Genomic DNA, 18,400 nt, shown 5'->3' with positions numbered 1-18,400 from the left:
TTCTTCATATGTTATTGCCCTATTGATATGACGAATACGATGCTTGCGGGGGCATTGCGAAGCTGCCAGAGCTGCACAGCTCCGCGTCTGAAGAGCACCCTCTCGCGTCAGTCGCGTGGAACTGAGCGCTGTGACACTTCGGGGAGAAGCCACGTGGACAGCGGGACCCTGAAGAGGATGTTCAGTCTCGAATGCGTAAGGGACCGTCCATAAATGACGTCACGCACCTGGGAGGGGAGGGTCAGACATTTGTGACGATGTGTGACGAGGAGGGGGGGGGGTTGAGAAATGTGACGTCACATCAAAATGCTCAACTTTAAATATAGAATTGTTATAACAACACTAATTGTTATAACAACACTCCTACAACATCAGAGTGCAGCGCCACATTAAATACGCACTTCAATGACAATAGTTTAAAGCGATTTGAAGCATGTTTTATTTTCAAAATGGAAATATGGTTTTGGGGGGGGGGGCAAAGCTTTGTGACGTCATATTCGAGGGGGGGGGTCTGACTTTTTGTGACGCCGTTTGACGAGGGGGGGGGGGGCTAAAAATTGCGTGACGTCATTTATGGACGGCCCCAAATAAAATACAATCAAAACAACTCAGAAAAAGGGGTGCGGGCTGAGGCAGGGAACATCGCGGCGAGGAAGCGATGTTCGTGAAGTGGGTCGACACAGTGCCAGGCGAAGTTGAGTGGTGGTGGAGGCCAACGGATGCAACGCCCGACGGCGGTTTGACGCGACCCGTCTCAGCAAATTGGTTGCTGCAACCCAAGAGGGGGGGGGGGGGGTTGGGAGAACTCATGGCAATTTTTTGAGTGCGGATTGGGGAAGATGGGGGGGGAGGGGGAAGATGTTCCCGATATATTTATCCGATTTTGGGTACAAAGCGACCTACTTTTACAAATTTAAATATTTTCGATGAAAATGAAAAAAAAAATTACGGTTCGGTGTGAAAGTGTCCGAAAGTGCAAACTGTGGGATGAGGCGCTGTCATAGAATGCAGACAAAGAAGAAACGCGGAATTCTGTAGTTCCAGCATCGCCACCACAGGGATGGGGGAGGGGAGTACACGCAGATCCGCTGTTCTAAATCGTGAACAAATAAATGCTGATATTTATTTTAAAAAAATAAGAACCCGTACAACATGATCCTGTGTACAGAACAGTCTCGTTGATACCGGTGCGGTGTGTTGAGTGCGTCTGTAACAGCCCTGGTCTGCGTTCAGGAAAAATCTGCGCGTGGGACCATGCGGCAGTCAGCTGTAAACTGCGTGGCGATGTTTACTCCACACCGCACCAGGTACTCATTTGAGGCTGAGTCGACCTAGGGGAGGAGGCCAGGACCGGTTCAGATAATCGTCACCGGTGTTGGCCGTGAGCGGGAATCGAACTTGGGTGACCCGTCACACAACAACAACAACGACCGCCATTCGCCACTAAGTGGCGGTGACGTCACCACGGCGCTTGTGCCAGGCTAGGTGCACGTTGAGGCCACGTGAAGTGTCGAACGCCCGCTGGCAGGTCACGGGGCAGACCCAGCAGGTGCCACGGGTTGACTGACTGAGATGAGTGGCCGATGCACCACCTGTGCCCCCTACTGTGCCAACTTGCTGTGCTTTATCCGCCCGGCGCTCCGCTCGTTGTTGTGAGCGTCGCTCATTTGCCCTACGTTGTTATTGGAGGGCTACTGCCTGGCTTTTATGGCACACACACAAACCCGTAAGCGCATGCAAACTCACTGAGGCTTGAATTCATGACAAGTTGCTACCGCTGGCTTTTAAATATCTCAAAGGAGCGTCTTGGCGACGCAGTGCTGTGTAACGCGACTTTTACTGTGAAGTAAGATGTTCAACGGATGCTCAGAAAAATCTTGACTTAAAGCTTTCGTGACTGCAGGAATCCATATTCTTGGGTCTTTCGGTAAAGTCACGTAGATGCTCAGAAAGTGCCAAGATAATTCCAGCAGACGGAGCAAAGGTTCAACAACGCCGTGAATGTGATGGCTGCAGGCCCCCTAGTGTCCTGGGATGAGGGGTATGGAGTATGTATTAAATATGTTGGACTTCTTTCGCGCCGTACGTGGCCAACCGTGCTAATCGGGGATGGGGAATGATCGCCTCCTCCTCCTGATGTAGTCCCAGTCAGTCCCCTTCTAAATTCTGATCACGTAAAGCGTTGTTCATTGCAGGGCGCTGGACGAAACGTAGAAACCATTGCAATTAAGCGGCGTGCTTAGCAGAGGTCGCAACCGGGTACCCGATACCCGTACCCTACCCGATACCCGGCTACCCGTACCCGGTCGGGTACGGGTAGCCGGGTACCCGTTTGCGACCCTGGTGCGGCCGGGTACGGGTAGGCCGTGAGTCACTGGTGAGTCACCGTTTGTCACTCATTTCCCAACGTCTCTTCTCACAATTCAAGTTCATAGAATCAACCCATCCGCGCCTGCAACATGGCTTCATCCCAGAGGTCGCAATCAGGTACCCGATACCCGTACCCTACCCGTACCCGGCCGGGTAAGGTACGGGTACGGCCGGGTACGGGTACCCGTTTGCGACCCTGGTGCGGCCGGGTACGGGTAAGGAATCAAAACCCGTTTGCGACCTCTGGTGCTTAGCAACCTCTCCTCGTACGCACCACGATCAGAGTGTTGACAACAAGCAGATCGCATCTCAACTCGTTCTGTCGCGCGTCCAGCCATCGCGTAGAGCGGATTTCACGTTGACTGTGTCGTGCCACCCCCCTCCACCCCTCCGCGCTGAGTCGGTGTTGCGTCCTCTCCTTTAATACGAGGGCCATGATGCTACGGAGTCGATATGCCGTCAACGCACTTAAAAAAAAAACTTGATGAGCTAATGAGGTAAGGGACCGTCCATAACTGACGTCACGCGATTTTGGACGATTTTTGACCCCCCCCCCCTCTCGTCACACGGCGTCACAAAAAGCCAGACACCCTCCCCCCTCAAATATGACGTCACAAAGCTCTGCCCCCCCCCCCCCAAAATGCTTCAAATCGCTTTAAACTATTGTCATTGTAGTGCGTATTTAATGTGGCGCTGCACTCTGATGTTGGAGAAGACAGTTATTATAAAGTCTATTTAATTAGGTAGAACGTGTTGACTATATATATTTAAAGTTGCGCATTTTGGTGTGACGTCACATTTCTCAACCCCCCCCCCCCTCGGTCACACATCGTCACAAATGTCTGACCCCCCTCCCCTAGGTGCGTGACGTCATTTATGGACGGCCCCTAACTCGATCTGCAAAAAATGCATTACTGTGTGGAATTACTGGTGCCTTACTATTCGTTATGCCCAGGCAGGAACTCGTGGACTAACGCAGACGAACGTTATCGGGAGTTCTTCCTTGGGGATATTTCTCTCGGAACCGTCATTCAACTCCGGGCATCAATGATCCCAGAGGGTATACAAAAGCGTACTCAGTCTGGCTTTCTGTGCGCTCGCTATTTTCATCTTCTGCTCTTTGGCACAATAGCAAAAAAAATGTTTTACCTCGTATACATTTTCTTGGTTCTTTCGGTAAAGTCACATAGAAGGGAAGTAATAAAATAATAAAAATAAAACATAATAAAATAATTCTCACGACGTTTCGGCCACATCGCAAGCAGCCGTCCCGAGGACTGAGGACGGCTGCTTGCGTTGTGGCCGAAACGTCGTGAGAATTATTTTATTGTTTTATTTTTATTATTTTATTACTTCCCTTCTACGTGACTTTGCCGAAAGAACCAATAAGATAAATCCCTGCAGTCATGAAAGCTTTAAATCGAAAAATTATCGTATACATTTACAAGTTTAGCCTATCCACCCTACCAAATGAGAACATCTCCAAAGCCATGTGGGGCCCCCCACTTGCCCATACTTCACCACGCTAGCCAGCGTAGGTTGGGGAATGATGGGGAGCATGCGTGTCCTCAAGACTCTTTCATATTCCTATTGGGGATCCATGGCCAATGCCTACGGAGTACTGTATTATTTTGCAAGAGGAACCAGTGTTTGGGGGAAGAAAAAAAACTTGACACACGAGGGACTGGATACTGCCGGTGTGTGATATTCAGCACATTAGAATTGCGAGATGTTATCTGCCTCGCCTAGTATGGAGGATGTTGTGAGTTCGATCTCGACCCTGATGCCTGTCAATTTGACGTGTGCATGTTCTCTCTCGCTGGTGGCGTAGATTTTTCTCCAGGTCCTCCGGGTTTTCCCTCCACATTTAAAGTCGACAGGCCCTTAGAGTATTTGACTGTTAAGAGATTTACACGTGATAAGCCACTTCGCTGAGCTATCATTTGTGGCCGGGTCGATTCTTAAAAAGCGCTGTGTATCTCAGTGGACCTCCTTACCTGGTAAACAAAAAAACACATCTCAATCTAGAGGTCGCCGGTTCCATTCCATCTCCTGGTGCGGCAGTAGTATAGACACACACTGACACCACAGTTGATCGGTAGGTGGTGAGTGGTGGGGTAAAGTGTTGGTTCTCCCACATCTTCCAAGACGTCTGGCAAGCGTGGAGGAGTAGGCCAAAAACAGTCTCCTCTTCGAGAGGAGCTCTCCAGTGCTGTCTATTGTGGTCGTCTTCCCGCCAGCAGTTGCATGAGAAGGTAGTGTCGGGTGGGCACGTGTTGTGTTAGAGACTAATACTCCATCATCAAAGCCATCCTTGGTTCCAATAGGGAGTAAATAAATATTGCTATACGGTAATTCCAACACATCTAAAGCTAAACAAAAACGAACTACATTTTTTTGAGAACAAAACACATTCCTGCGGAGGGAGCTGGTAGAAACGTTGGGTTGCTCGGTCAATGGCCAGGGTCAACGGCGGCGTGGTGTATTCCGCAAATATGGCCGACTGTGAGGGCGGGCACAAGCCGGCGTGAGTAGGTTAAACGTTGAGTTTTATAAGGGCACCACGGGGTGACCAGCCCCTCACCACCTAGCCCCACCCCTCCCACCCCCACCCTCCCCTCCCCACCCAGCCCCTCCCCACCCTCCCCACCCAGCCCCTCCCTCCCCACCCAGCCCCTCCCTCCCTACCCAGCCCCTCCCTCCCTACCCAGCCCCTCCCTGTACGACGGACGGACGGACACAATAATCCCCTGTTGGCTGGTGTAACCAGGAGGTTCCTAGCAGTATAAACACGAGTGCTGTCACTGCTTGATTGTCGTCAAGTTTAATTAATGAAAAATGATCTGCAAACAGACCCTTCTCCCACAAACATCGGAAAGGATAACCACTATATACACATAGTCTTTCTAGGACACCTAATGGCATAATAATATACAATGGTACATACAGCCGCTTGTGTACAGCGCATAGAGAACGTGTAGATGCAATTTGTTACACACCTATCTATATTAAGCGCCATACTTTAAAATATCGAAAACATCGAACAGAAATCCTAAGGGGTATTGATTGAAATTATTTTTAAAAAGTGTATACTCCATTAATAAACAGCTTCGATGAAGTGAATAATATAACCAAGTTGTCATTAGTTTCCTACATAAGTGCCAACCAATTAAGATCTGCAGGAAGTCAACAATTTAGTTATGTAATTAAACAGAACGCTTTGTTTACAGAACATTTGGGTCATTAATTCCGAACAGTAACACCACATTTTTTCTTTTTATCAGCGACAACATTCCATGAAGGGGCTTGGAAGAACCTTAATATCACGCATTAACCTTTTCAGATGACAAAGCATTGCGTCACGCCAAATGGTAAATCTTCCAACTTCATTGTACGCAACAGTTTTCATGCGTGTCCATTCCGTAATAATAACATGTTCAGCTCAGTACTTTTTTGGAAGCTTGCATTGCTCAAAATAGTACAGTATTTGTAGTGAGAGTTTAATCAGTGCTTAATTTCAGCTGGAATGGTCTAGAACACTGTTCCAGGAATAATTTTGGCACGCCACGTCCATCTCACTTTCTTTTGTCCTGATTGTACCCTACAACCCTACACACCTGTCCATAGTATCATAGGATTATAGGGTAGAACTCAGAACTATGAACAGGCATACCCTGTATTCGAGTGGAAGTGCCTTACGCCAAAAGCATCTCCTCCAAGTCGGCCTAACAGCATTCCGGAATCTATCGAGTCGAAAATTAAGTCCTGGTTAGAAGGAACGCACAGGGTAACAACGCGCTCTTCAAACTATTTGTTTTTAGATTTTGACAATGTGACCAAACCTTCAAATACGCACCAACATTTTCACCAGTAGCAATCGTCGTATTTATCATGTTTCATGTTGGGTTATCTCTACCAGTTGTTTTGAGTCTCCATCTGCCGCACTGACGAAGCAACAGTCACAAGGTTAAGATTGAGTTTGCATGTCCAGTTGTAGCAAGTAAATTGTCCGTAACTGCAGTAGCGGCTGGAGCCAGATGCTGTCAGAGACCGACTTGGATGAAAACAATCCTGGAGCATACCGAGGTGGTTCCCATTTGACCCGAACAGAAGTACAAACACACATCGCTGTATGAATGTTGAACTTCTTTCGCACCCTACGTATCCAAGCGTGCTGATCGGAGGTGCGGGGGAAGGACAGAATCGAAAATGCCGATACATTTCAATGTGCTGCGTACACGTTCCAGATTCGTAATCCTGACATACAGATGAAATAATTTATTATGTAAGTTTACCAACAAAAAGTGCCCGTTTGTATAGTTAAATTTTTTTTGTCAATTTGTGAATTTTGTAAAGTAACATCAGGTGCCCGATGCGTGTCACATTTCCAGACGTGAACGTGACGTTTCAACGTCGGTGGTGATGAATGTTAAACGGGAATCCTTGCACCTCAGGGGCTGTGAGAAATGCAAGGCGTGGGGGTCATTGTGTGGCACCTGGGACGTATTTCGCACCCTGGCCCATCTCATCAGCCACAGTGGGGTCGTGTGTCTCCCCCCCCCCTATGCTCGCACAACAACCAAGGAAACAATGTCACTTGTTGGGAAAGGAACAACTAAATGCAAGAGGGCAGACCACAAACATACAAACACAAACCCATGCAGCAAATAAACATCATAACCCAGCCGAAGCAAATTCTAAATCGTGTTATTTTAAGTTTGTAAAGATGTTTTCTTTTTTGCAGTCACTGCCCTAAAGGTGTTTCGAACATTAATGACGTGTGAATACGCTATTTAACAAATGATGGTAAACTGTTTGGAAGTTATTTGTTGAAAGGGATAATTCCCCGTTTAAAGTCACATCTGACAAAACGGGGTTAAGAATATAGAAAGTTTTACTGTGACGCAACACGAATAAAGCTTTGCTGGCATTATTTTTGCCCTAAGTTTAAAAAAGTGCCCGTTTGGCAACGCCCCCCCCCCCCAAACATTACAACAGCCAGCCAGCAACGACGGAGGTAGCAAAACCCTTGTAAATAACATTAATTTTGACTGCAATTAACCACACTTAAATATAAACACATCCATGGCTTAAAAACAAACGGAGAGGGATTCTGTGCAATTATTTGTTACAATACGAATAATGTATAAAAACAATAACAAAAAGCCACAAACTCAATTTACAAATTACGATGACCACGATACCGGGGCGACAACATTTCTGCATCGATTAATCCAGACGCAAATGAGCAATCGTTGAAATTATAATACACGCAACCTTTCCATCTGCAAATCGCGTTTCAAACAAAACAAAAATCCCCAACATCTCCTTCACCCCAATTGAAAAGTGTGTACACATTCCGAACAAGTTATATTATTATAATAGTATATCCGTTTTAGTACATGCTTGTGAAAGCTTCAATTGAGAGAGCTCACGGAAAAAACAGCAGAAAAATTGGAAGATCAAAACACGAAGCTCTTAATAACGGGTGTACTTGCATCTAATGTATTTTGCTTAATCTTGTAACGTTAGCAGCCGGGCGTCCGTAATAATCCTCACACAAACGTAGCCTAAAACACCACACCAGATGCGATGTTCAATAGAGAGAAAAAAAAAACATTGCGTTAACTAAACTTTGTATCGAGATCGCATCATAATTAGACGAGCCCATAAAACAGAAAACAAAACACGAGCCTCGGGGTGCAGAGGAGGTGGAGGGCAATGATTTAGCGCAAACATCACGGCCGCTCGATTCAATGTTTTGTGCTTCCCTTTTCACCTTCATAACCTTAAGCAACGCAAAGCGCGCGAGCAGAGGAAGTGACTTTGCAATAACTTATAGGCCAAACGTTCAAAATGTAAAACAAAAAAATAAACCGAAGTTCTCAAGTGCATTTCAACACGAAACAGCACTGTGGACTGCAACAACTGTTTTAAAATCACGTAATTATTCTTACAGGTCGTCGTCGTCGTCGTGATTATTAAATTGGCCCTCGTGTCGACACGGTTACATCCAACGCGTGGAATGAGTCGTGTGCTTAAAAATGCAATACGATTCACCGTTAATGAGCACAGGCACACTACACACACACACGACGATTCATTTGCACGAGGTTCGGACAAGTACTTATGTGTGGTTCAACAATAAAAAAAAAAAGACATTTGTTCACCGTGCATTACCTGGCTTCCCCTGCAAACAGAGAAACATATTTACAGCAAAACATTCGGGAGAAAAAAATAATGAAACAAAAAAAAACACACAGGGCAAAAACAAAAAATTCCCTTTAATCCACATTTCAGTTTACGCTCAAATTAAGTGTCAAAAACGTACTCTCGGTGTGAATGCGGTATAACTGTTTGAAAAAAAGTTACGTCATTTTAAAAATGTTCATCTTGGCAACTGCACACCGGAAAATTCACCGTGGTCACGACGCAGAGCGGGGCGTACTTTCGCGCCAAGTGCACAAAAACTCGTCCCCCCACGCAGAGAGGGTGAAAAAAATCGATCTCTTGTAAATTGTAATGGGGAAAGATCTCGACACCACTCCCGCTCGCTCGTAAAACAAGCGTTCTTCTTCAAAGAGTCTTCTACGAAAATCATCAAAACAACAACAACAAAATAATAAGCGGCGACGATCTCGAAGACGCCGACGATGACGGTGGCCGCTGGGAGACCGGAGAAGTCGCGGGGGCCACACCGCCGCTGCTGCTGCCTTCAAGGTGCCCGGGGGGCTGCCCTGTGCGGCAGCGGTTCAACAAGCATAAAGATTTCCCTCGAAAAGTACTTGAGTGTTCTTCCCACATACAACCTCAAATGTATAAACACGCGCATACACCGAGAGTACGTGCGCGCCAAGCCACACGATACCGAATGCCTATTACACACGACCTTTGAAGTAAACACGAGGAGACGCCAAAACGAATCTTGAATATTTATCGCTTGGCTTTTTCTCTCTCTCTCTCTCCCTTCTATTTTATTTCCTCATTTCACCTCCTCCCCCTGCTGCTGCTGCCATCCGTCTTGCAGTGTGCACGCACGCAGTTCAGATGGGCATGTTTCCTGGGTGGCCCGGCCCATTGTTGAAGCCCATGGGCATGTCCACGGACATGCTCCTCTGCCGGAACTGCGCCGCCTGCAGCATCATTGCTCCGTGCGGCTGCCCCGACAGCGGCGGCGCCATGAGGCCCTGCATCGGCGCCATCGGCTGCAGCGCGTCGTGCGGCCCGAACAGCACCACCTCTCCCGACGCCGACCGGCTCCTCTGCTTGCCTGGCGGAGGTCCCATCATCATGGGCAGCAAGTGGTGGTGGTGGTGGTGCTGCTGCTGCTGCTGCTGCGCCTGCTGCGGTGGCCCCATCATAGGACCGCCGTGGTGCTGGTGCACGCCGGGGTGGTGGTGGTGATGGTGCTGCTGCTGATGCTGGTGCTGATGGTGGTGATGGTGGTGGTGGTGCGGAGGCAGCCGTTCCACCACGCCGTGGTGCTGCTGCTGCGGTGGCGGTGCACCCAGCCCGCCGTGCTGCTGCTGCTGCGGTGGGTGGTGGTGGTGGTGGTGGTGCATCTGCGGGGGCATCTGACTCGGGTGCAGCAGCCCGTGCGGCGACGGCGGCGGGGGCTGTCCCCTGATGGGACCGCCTCCGCCGCCCCTCCCCGAGAGGTTGGGCACGCTCATGGACGGCCGCAGCATGCCCGGCTCGCCCGGACCACCGCCGCTGCCCGCTCCGGACGGCACCATGCCCGGGAAACCCGCTGGGTTCGGCTGGCCCTGGGCAAATACCGACGGTTGGTGCTGCAGAGAAAATCCCTCGGATGTCGGTGGGATGGAACCTCCTTCCTGTTGCTGCTGCTGCTGTTGCTGTGAGGAGGCCTGTTGCTGCTGCTTCATGGATTCCGAAGGGAAGTACTGCAGGGTCTGGCTGGGCTTCTCAGAAGGAATGATGCGGGAGAGGTCGAACTCCGGGATGCCCGAAGCACCCGGACGAATCACGTCCTGAAGGTCGGGGTCGCTGAGCACGGTGGAGATGCCAGGCAGCACTGGGCTGAATCCCCCGTCTGTCGCACATACGCACAGAGAGCTGTAATCGTACGGGTTCTACGGGGATGGCAAGTGGGGGGCATTCACCCTCCCCTCGCCCCCCCACTCCTCACCCTCTCTTCCACCTTGAGACTCTAAAAATGTGGATTTCTTTGATATTTACCAGAGGAAATACACCACCCATGGAAGTTAAAAAATCCAACTACAATGTATGTACAATGCATTGTTACCTCTGTTATATTCATTGATGCACTATAGTGATCAGGTATCATCACAAACACATAGGGTGATCAATAAACCACGTCAATCAACACCGGCTGTCATTGTAATTGCGTTAATACAATCATAATTGTCAAGACAATACAATATAAATATAATATTTTTTAATTATCACCATCGCCATCGTCACATTATCTTACTTATAAGCTGAACGAATAAACTATTTAAATAACATCTTCTTGGTTCTTTCGGTAAAGTCACGTAGAAGGGAAATAATACAAATAAAACATAATAAAATACAATTCTCACGACGTTTCGGCCACAACGCAAGCAGCCGTCCTCAGGTGAAGAACAGGTCTGTCACTGTCTTTCCGACAGGTCTGTCGCTGTCTTTCCGACAGACCTGTTCTTCACCTGAGGACGGCTGCTTGCGTTGTGGCCGAAACGTCGTGAGAATTGTATTTTATTATATTTTATTTTTATTATTTTATTATTTCCCTTCTACGTGACTTTACCGAAAGAACCAAGAAGATGAATCCCTGCAGTCACGAAAGCTTTAAATCGATATTGAAATAACGATTATTATTTTTCTTCCCCCCGGTTCACAACACTTCCCTACTGTTATCAGATCATCACCACTTGGCAGTTTCACAGCGCCTCCCCACACAATGCATTTGGAGGCGCTCTTTGGCAGTCTAGCCCAGGAAGCCACCCCACCCAGTGGCAGCTATCCCTGTGTGCCACAAGGTGAATTCAGCAGCGGCTGGCAATACCGCTCCGTGGTTTTTCCTAATAAGGCCATTTGTGAGTATTTAAATGTATCAATTTTTTGGCAAAATGTAGACCATGATGACACGGGCACAAATGGCCTACTCTTTCGCGAACGTCACGGGAGCATCAATGTCCAATCTTTTAAGGTGAATAACACCGGCGGTATTAACGAGGGCAGGCCCTGGGCTTGAACCGCAAACCTTTGGAGCAAGCGGCAAATGCGTTACCAGTAGGACGATGTCACCACCTAGCGCTAGGGCCTGACGGCCGAAGTACACATCGACACGATTAACGAGCTTTCAGGATTAATTTGGTTGCATCTTCCATCGCCAAACACTGGCAATGTTCTCAATCGACCAAATGTGGCCCTGAATTTAATGATGCAAAAAAAAAAAACCCTTAGGCATCACATTTCATGGTACATTTCCATGACAGCTAAGCGGCTCCGTTAATTTCTATAACAATATTACCTGTGCACATATTAACTTCATATTTACGTGTGTATATGCGTTACATTTTTAACACATGTTGCTTTAATGAGAGGTAGATGCCAGAGCCTAGGATGTGCCCATCCCATTTTCTGGCCGAGTGCTGAACACCAGCGCCTGGCAAAGTGAAAGTGCAGGTAAATAAACTGCATTGCAATTTCAGGGCTTCACGATAACAGCACTCAACAGCCAAGTGTGTGCACGGCATTGTGTTTAATTGACACTGTAATTAAGTGGACCACTGCTCGAAATAGTTACAGGCTAAATGGCTATTAAATTAAATTTTTTATGTAATTCTTACCCGAGTTTTGGGTCAACTGCGACACACCAGAGGCAAGGAGTGAATTGAGACTCATATTTTTGGGGTCTTTTGGTAAAGTTACGTAGATAGAATAATAAAATAATAAAAATGAAAATAAAGTAAATTAAAAAAAAATTATTATATTTTATTCACTTTATTTTCATTTTTATAATTGTATTGTTCTATCTACGTGACTTTCCCGAAAGGCCCAAAAAATATGAATTCCTGCAGTCACGAAAGCTTTAAGTCAAGATTTAATTGAGACTCGTTTGTGTTTTAAGACTCGGGTAAATGAAGCCACTCTTTTGATGCGACGTCAATTTATTCCACCTAAACTAATCTGTGTAGCTCTCTTTCAGAAGCGACCTGGCCACAAATGACAGCTCAACCAAGTGACGTATCGTGTGGAAATCTAAAGCAACCAAAACACACTCAACGCATGTCGATTCTAAACGTGGAGGGAAAAAAAAACCAGAGGACCCGGAGAGAAATCCACGCGACCACGGGGAGAGCGTGCAAACTCAAAATATACAGCAGGCGTCGGGGTCAGGATGGAACCCACGACCTCCTGTATACCAGGCGCGGGAGTTAACATCTCGCCACGGCGGCGCCCCATCCTCTTGGGCTGGTGGCAAGGCAAGCCACGTGTGCGGTAATCAAGGGGAATGGGGCGGCACGACATTGTTTCATGGGGGGGGGGGGGACATTAGACTGCCATTTAAAAGCATAAACCCACAGAAGGCATCAATTATATTTTAAAGGTTGGCCTGACAATTGCTATTCCATTGTCTCCATTTGTAATTAAGATTTCAATTACTTTGGGGGAAAAAATAGCTGCCTCACTTGCAAGTGGTACATTTAAATTGCGGTAATTATACCCGTGTTTTGGCTCTTTTTGAATACTGTAATTTTCCCGTTCTGAGTTTTATAGTGAAATGCACAAGGCACAAAGTCCATCTGAAATACAATAAATGTCGCGAATGTAAATGTTAATCCAATATAAAGCGGAATGGCTTTTATCAACAGTGAGATTACAACGGCGACTTTTTATTCTGTGATCCTAACATAGAAATCGCCACCACAACTATGCAAATTTGACATTCAGCATTAATTGCTCTAGAGCTTCTGCAACAGCCATCCTTTCATAATGCTCTGTATGACATCAACATAACCACAGTCTTTGCAGCACCTTATAGCAATGCTGCAATCTACGTGGCTCCATTGCATGCACAGATTAAGGTTGGCAAACAAACACCACCGAGTATTTAGAACATAGTACAGGTTAATGTTTTTTCCAATCAACTGTGCTTCTGGACTTTAGATGTCAGACCTCTTAAAATAGTAGAAAAGAGCATTCTGATCAAAATTAGCCCAAGGCCCAGACAGCACAGGAATTCCCACACCGTCTTATTCCATTGGTGCATCTCATATCGATTTTAAAAGTAGATCTTTAAACTCTTATTTTCAGCCACAAGTTTGCAAACATCTTCAAAATGAAACGTAAAAATCACAACAAGGGACACCTCCGTCAGTGAAGGTCCTGCTCTGTGAAATGCAATTTCTTAAAATGTTAATTTCTCCCCAAGTTTAAGATTCCCCTTGTTGTGTTCCCCGAGATGATTAGTTTTGCACCATCAGAGCAGGCAGGAACGCGTCAAGGCCACAAGGGACGACAACCGCCGGTCACAATGTGACGGAACGCGTCCGAGATGCTCGTCCGCCGAGGAGACGGGAGAGACGAGAGAGCGACTCGTGTGCGGGCGCTCGGTGTATTATTACATCGCAGGATCGTGAAAGTTGTATTATTACATCGCAGGATCGTGAAAGTTGGCGGCGGCTTGGGGTGACCTTCATCCAGCAGTAGATTGACCATGGCTGATGATGAAGATGAGCAGCTTATGACTGAATGAAGCACAAATATTAATTCAGAATAACATTGCAACCAACTTGTAAATTGAACTGCCATCAAACTCAAGACATGTATGCACGTTGTTATATATATACTGTTTTACTTTTACTGGGAATGGTAAGCAAAGGCTAAAGCCCAAGATCTCATGGACTTAATCTCCCAGAGCTGGCGTCAGCCAACAGAGCCATCCCAGCCACTTAACTCCATTGCATCGTTATTTGAAAATTGCAATTGTAATGAGTTGCCAAACACAAATGACCCACAGCCTGAGGCGCACCACTAACTCAAAATGTACAATCGCATATTTCATAGCGAGACTTTAAAAAAATAACAAGTTTGAAACCACATTTAACAGAAAGTGCTCAATTTTTTTAAATCAAGGTCATCGTTCATTCCGCAGATTTCAAAGCACATCACACAGCAGCGGATTACCGCTCTCCCGAATAAAGGGGAGTCAACTAAATAAAGCGTCGAGATTAAAACAACGACTTCCCATATTCTTGGATCTTTCGGTAAAGTCACGTAGAACGTTCTACGTGACTTTACCGAAAGATCCAAGAATATGAATCCCTGCAGTCACGAAAGCTTCAAATCGAAATTTAACAACTTCCCAGTTAAATTTTTATTTTGAAACGTCGTGAGAATTTTATTGTTTTATATTTTAATTATTTCATTCTTTCCCTTCTACGTGACTTTACCGAAAGAACCAAGAATATAAATGCCCAGTTATTCCTCGCTCCTTTTTTTCCCTTGCAACATTTATATTACCATACGACGACGCTCTGCTAAAGGAATGTCATTGCCAGAAACGCCACACAAGCTGTTGGGTTAGGGAGGGGTATTGCAGGTGGGGAAGGGGGGGGAATCTGACGTCAGGACATCTCTCACATGAGCAGCGCGCTGATTCCGTCCGAACCGCCGTAGATGTTCTAAATACCGCCGCGTTTACCGCCTCGCGCGTCATCCGCAATCTCTCGCGAGATTCTTTCCTTCTAATTAACCTCGTTCCGGCGACTTCCTTGACACGTGGCCTCATTATCTCTGAGAGGTGCAGCCTGGCGTCAGTCAGGCTGGGCGCTGTGTAATGGGCAACGGTTGAGCAGCACTCCGCACGGCCTTTGCCAAGCAGATGTTCACGTCTTCGCGCGCCACCACGCAGGGTTGTGTCAGAACTGCTGAGTTTAGTTTGCAGTCTTCCCACCCCCCGCACCTCCGATTAGCAAGGTTGGCTACAAACGGTGGCAAAGAAGCTCAACATACGTACGGCAATCGCCGCTAACAAGAGAGGAAGCCGATCAAATGCACAGTGAACTATGATGAATACATCTGCAGCTGTGAATAACGGACAGCTGCCAGGTTGATTGGTGAACCAGCACTCACCGGTGGTAGAGTCAACTTATCACTACTCTATCGCTACCACCACGGTTACTTTTCCCGTGAACTTTTCTCGTTGATTCCTCCACACGTGTTGAGGACTCGGGGTCAACCAGTCACTGGCTGTTCCACCACACCGTGTTCAACCACCATACTCTAGGTCACAACAAAGACAAAGATCCCCCCCTATAGCCTTAGCAGGCTGCTGGGGCAAGTGCTGTTAGCAAGCACCTATGATAGCCGGATCGGCACACGAGAGCATGGGTTTCCAGCACCACGCCCGGCCGTCTTTGTTTCCCCAGTGGCGATATTTACATACTGCAACAGGTACTCATTTGAGGCCGAGTCGACCTAGGAGAGGCCCAGGACCAGTTCAGATGATAAGCCAGTGGTGTTAGACATGAGCGGGCATCGAACTCAGGTCGCCGGGTTCGTAGCGCAGTGGACTAACCACTACACTACAGCTTCCCACGAGGTCAAAATACTCACCCACCCACCCACTCACCCACCCACCCACTCACCACACTGCAGGTTTCCTCACCTCTCTTTCTGCTTCTTCCTTCGCACTGCTCCACTTCGGAATTCACTCCCCACAGTCTCTTTTTCCCCCCAAGATCTCATTTCCTCGCTCAATTAAAAATACGCAAAAAACTGTTATCTCTCACGATTTTAATAGTGCCATTTGTTGCTGGCTGCTTGGCGTTTTGGGGCTTTTTTTGGGGCCTATGATGTACAACTGTGATTTAAACAACAACCAAAAGGCAAAACTATCCATCCTGTCGTTCCAGCACTGAACGTTCGTTTGCGTCGGTGCTTTTGAAAGGATAGGGCTGGCTCTATAAAAGGTTAGTTCTAATCCTTTCCACAGTGTTCTCTAGATTAAGTCACCAGTTGTTGGTCACACGGCGCTGTTCACGTCACATTCAGTAACACGAGCAATTATAATAAAACAAATATTTGATCCACTATGAACACAGGACAACGGGTGTCTGAATTGCACTCCGCGCCTTTTACCTAGGACATAGGCACCAACATTGAACTGACGAAAATAATCAGCGACGAGACCAAACTGCCGCAAGGCAACTTTTAGTGCAAGTGGTTCGTATACGACGCGATGCATTCTAAACCATGTCATTTTTCCTTCATACATGCCTCCAAATGGATCGACGGGAAATCCTGCAACGTGCCCATCGCTTCTTCTGGCAATCCGTCCTTTTCCACTGATAAGAAGCCGTCGGAACTGGTCTCCTAGGAGCGCAGAAATTCATTCTATTATCCGCAGCTGTCCACCGATGAGATGAGTGACCCCTAAAGTGGTGGAAAATTTTTCTTATTTATCCACGCATAACAGGGGTAATTTCCATAGACGAAAGTGGACAACTAAACTATATTGTATTTACCTTGGTAAGGCCCCACTGAGCTATATAGCTCTTTTTTAGAAGTGACCTGGCCACAAATTATAGATCAACGAAGTGGCGATGATAAATGTGGAGGGGAAAACCGGAGGACCCGGAGAAAGATCCACGTGGCCACGGGGAGAACATAAAAACTCCAAATTTACAGGGGTCAGGGTCGGGATCGAACCCACGACCTCCTGTATAGCTGGCGAGGTAGTTAACATCTCGCCTCTGTGGCAATAGCAGCCACGTACATCACCGGGGATAAGAGGAGCTTCGCTGTCATCATAATCAGAATCATTCCGTAGTCAGCCAAGGCGTAGATCGCATCTCAGAGCACGTGCACCGGACAGATGGAGCGAAGGAATCAGTTCGTGTGCACGTGGCAGTCGGGTTATTACATCGCAGGACCGTGAGCGGTGGTGGCAGTTGTGGGAGGCCTTCATCCAGCAGTCGATTGACCATGGCTGATGATGATTATGATGATTACGCAACAATAAGAGCAGGTGAGTGGCTGAAGTACATCTACACATACAGCACCCAGAGCACGTGACCATGGCTATGGTTCTGTATTGAAAGCTGTTCGGATTATCTGCAGCCATTCCCCACCGCTATGCAAGCCTTGCCACCAGATGGCAATGGGAACGCATCTCATCTATGCGTTGTAAACAAGCCACAACGAGCCACTGGCTCGTCAGCGTCACACAATCGTGTAAAGCCCAGCGCTTGGCCCAGAGCTTATCCTCCCCTAAGCTACTGGACCAATGATAAACGAAACTATTTTTTTTACCAGGTAAGGCCTGGCTGAGCGAAATAGCTCTTTTTCGGAAGCGACCCGGCCACAAATGACATCTCAGGGAAGTGGAATATCTTGTGGAAATTTCCAGCAGCCAAATATTCTAAACGCATGTTGATTCTACATGTGGCGGGGGAAACCGGAGGATCCGGAGAAAAATCCACACGACTATGGGGAGAACATGGACATTCCAAACATACAGGCGTCAGAGGTTCAGGATGAAACCCACGAATGACTTTTTTTCCAGGCGAAAGTACAGCGGTTATTCGCCTGCTCTCTGCCATACTTAGTTCCTGGGCACAAGACCCGCACACTATTGTGAGATTCCAACGTCAATCGTGGCGAGATGACACTCAATGAGTTCTGAGGCCACTAACGGACACGAGCAAGGAGAGCTAATGGAAGAAGATGGGGGAGCCCTTCACCCGTTCGTGATAAGTTATACTAACAATAACCAATCAGATACGTCTGTGGGTCTCTGTGCGGGTCTATGGGTCTCAGTGTGAGTCTATCGGTCTCTGTGTGTACATGCGTCTCTGTGCGAGCCTATGGGTCTCCGTGCGAGTAAATCGGTCTCTGTGTAAATCTATGGGTCCCTGTCTGAGTCTATGGGCCTCTATGCGAGTCTATGGGCCTCTATGCGAGTCTACGGGTCTCTATGAAAGTCTATGGCTAGGAAAGAATAGAAAAAAATGGAGGATGCCTTCATCCAGCAGCGGGAATCACCAGGCTGATGACG

General features: G+C 47.3%; 2 protein-coding genes across 8 annotated transcripts in view; one reads left to right on the top strand and one right to left on the bottom strand.

Moving 5' to 3' along the window:
* The window catches only part of LOC144942996 (beta-secretase 1-like), a 145,087-nt gene extending 142,788 nt beyond the window's left edge, over window positions 1-2,299 (top strand). Inside the window, exon 11 of the transcript XR_013639433.1 lies at window positions 2,249-2,299. The gene's annotated coding sequence lies outside the window, so the exon portion shown is untranslated. The remainder of the gene's footprint in view (window positions 1-2,248) is intronic.
* Window positions 2,300-5,178: 2,879 nt separating this feature from the next.
* BCL9L (BCL9 like) overlaps window positions 5,179-18,400 on the bottom strand; it is a 170,943-nt gene continuing 157,721 nt past the window's right edge. For 6 of the 7 annotated variants that reach the window (XM_078870094.1, XM_078870093.1, XM_078870092.1 and 3 more), the window contains 2 exons: window positions 13,995-14,087; window positions 5,179-10,423 (listed from right to left, as the gene is read on the bottom strand). In XM_078870094.1, the coding sequence (XP_078726220.1) occupies window positions 9,414-10,423; window positions 13,995-14,087 (1,103 nt within the window). In that variant the 3' untranslated portion in view covers window positions 5,179-9,413. The remainder of the gene's footprint in view (window positions 10,424-13,994; window positions 14,088-18,400) is intronic. The other variant, XM_078870099.1, reaches the window with a different exon arrangement.

Source organism: Lampetra fluviatilis, chromosome 29 (genome assembly GCF_964198595.1).
Source record: "Lampetra fluviatilis chromosome 29, kcLamFluv1.1, whole genome shotgun sequence".
Lineage (NCBI taxonomy): Eukaryota > Metazoa > Chordata > Hyperoartia > Petromyzontiformes > Petromyzontidae > Lampetra > Lampetra fluviatilis.
The sequence above is the reverse complement of the archived record's forward strand: the minus strand, read 5'-3'. Positions and strand labels throughout refer to the sequence as shown.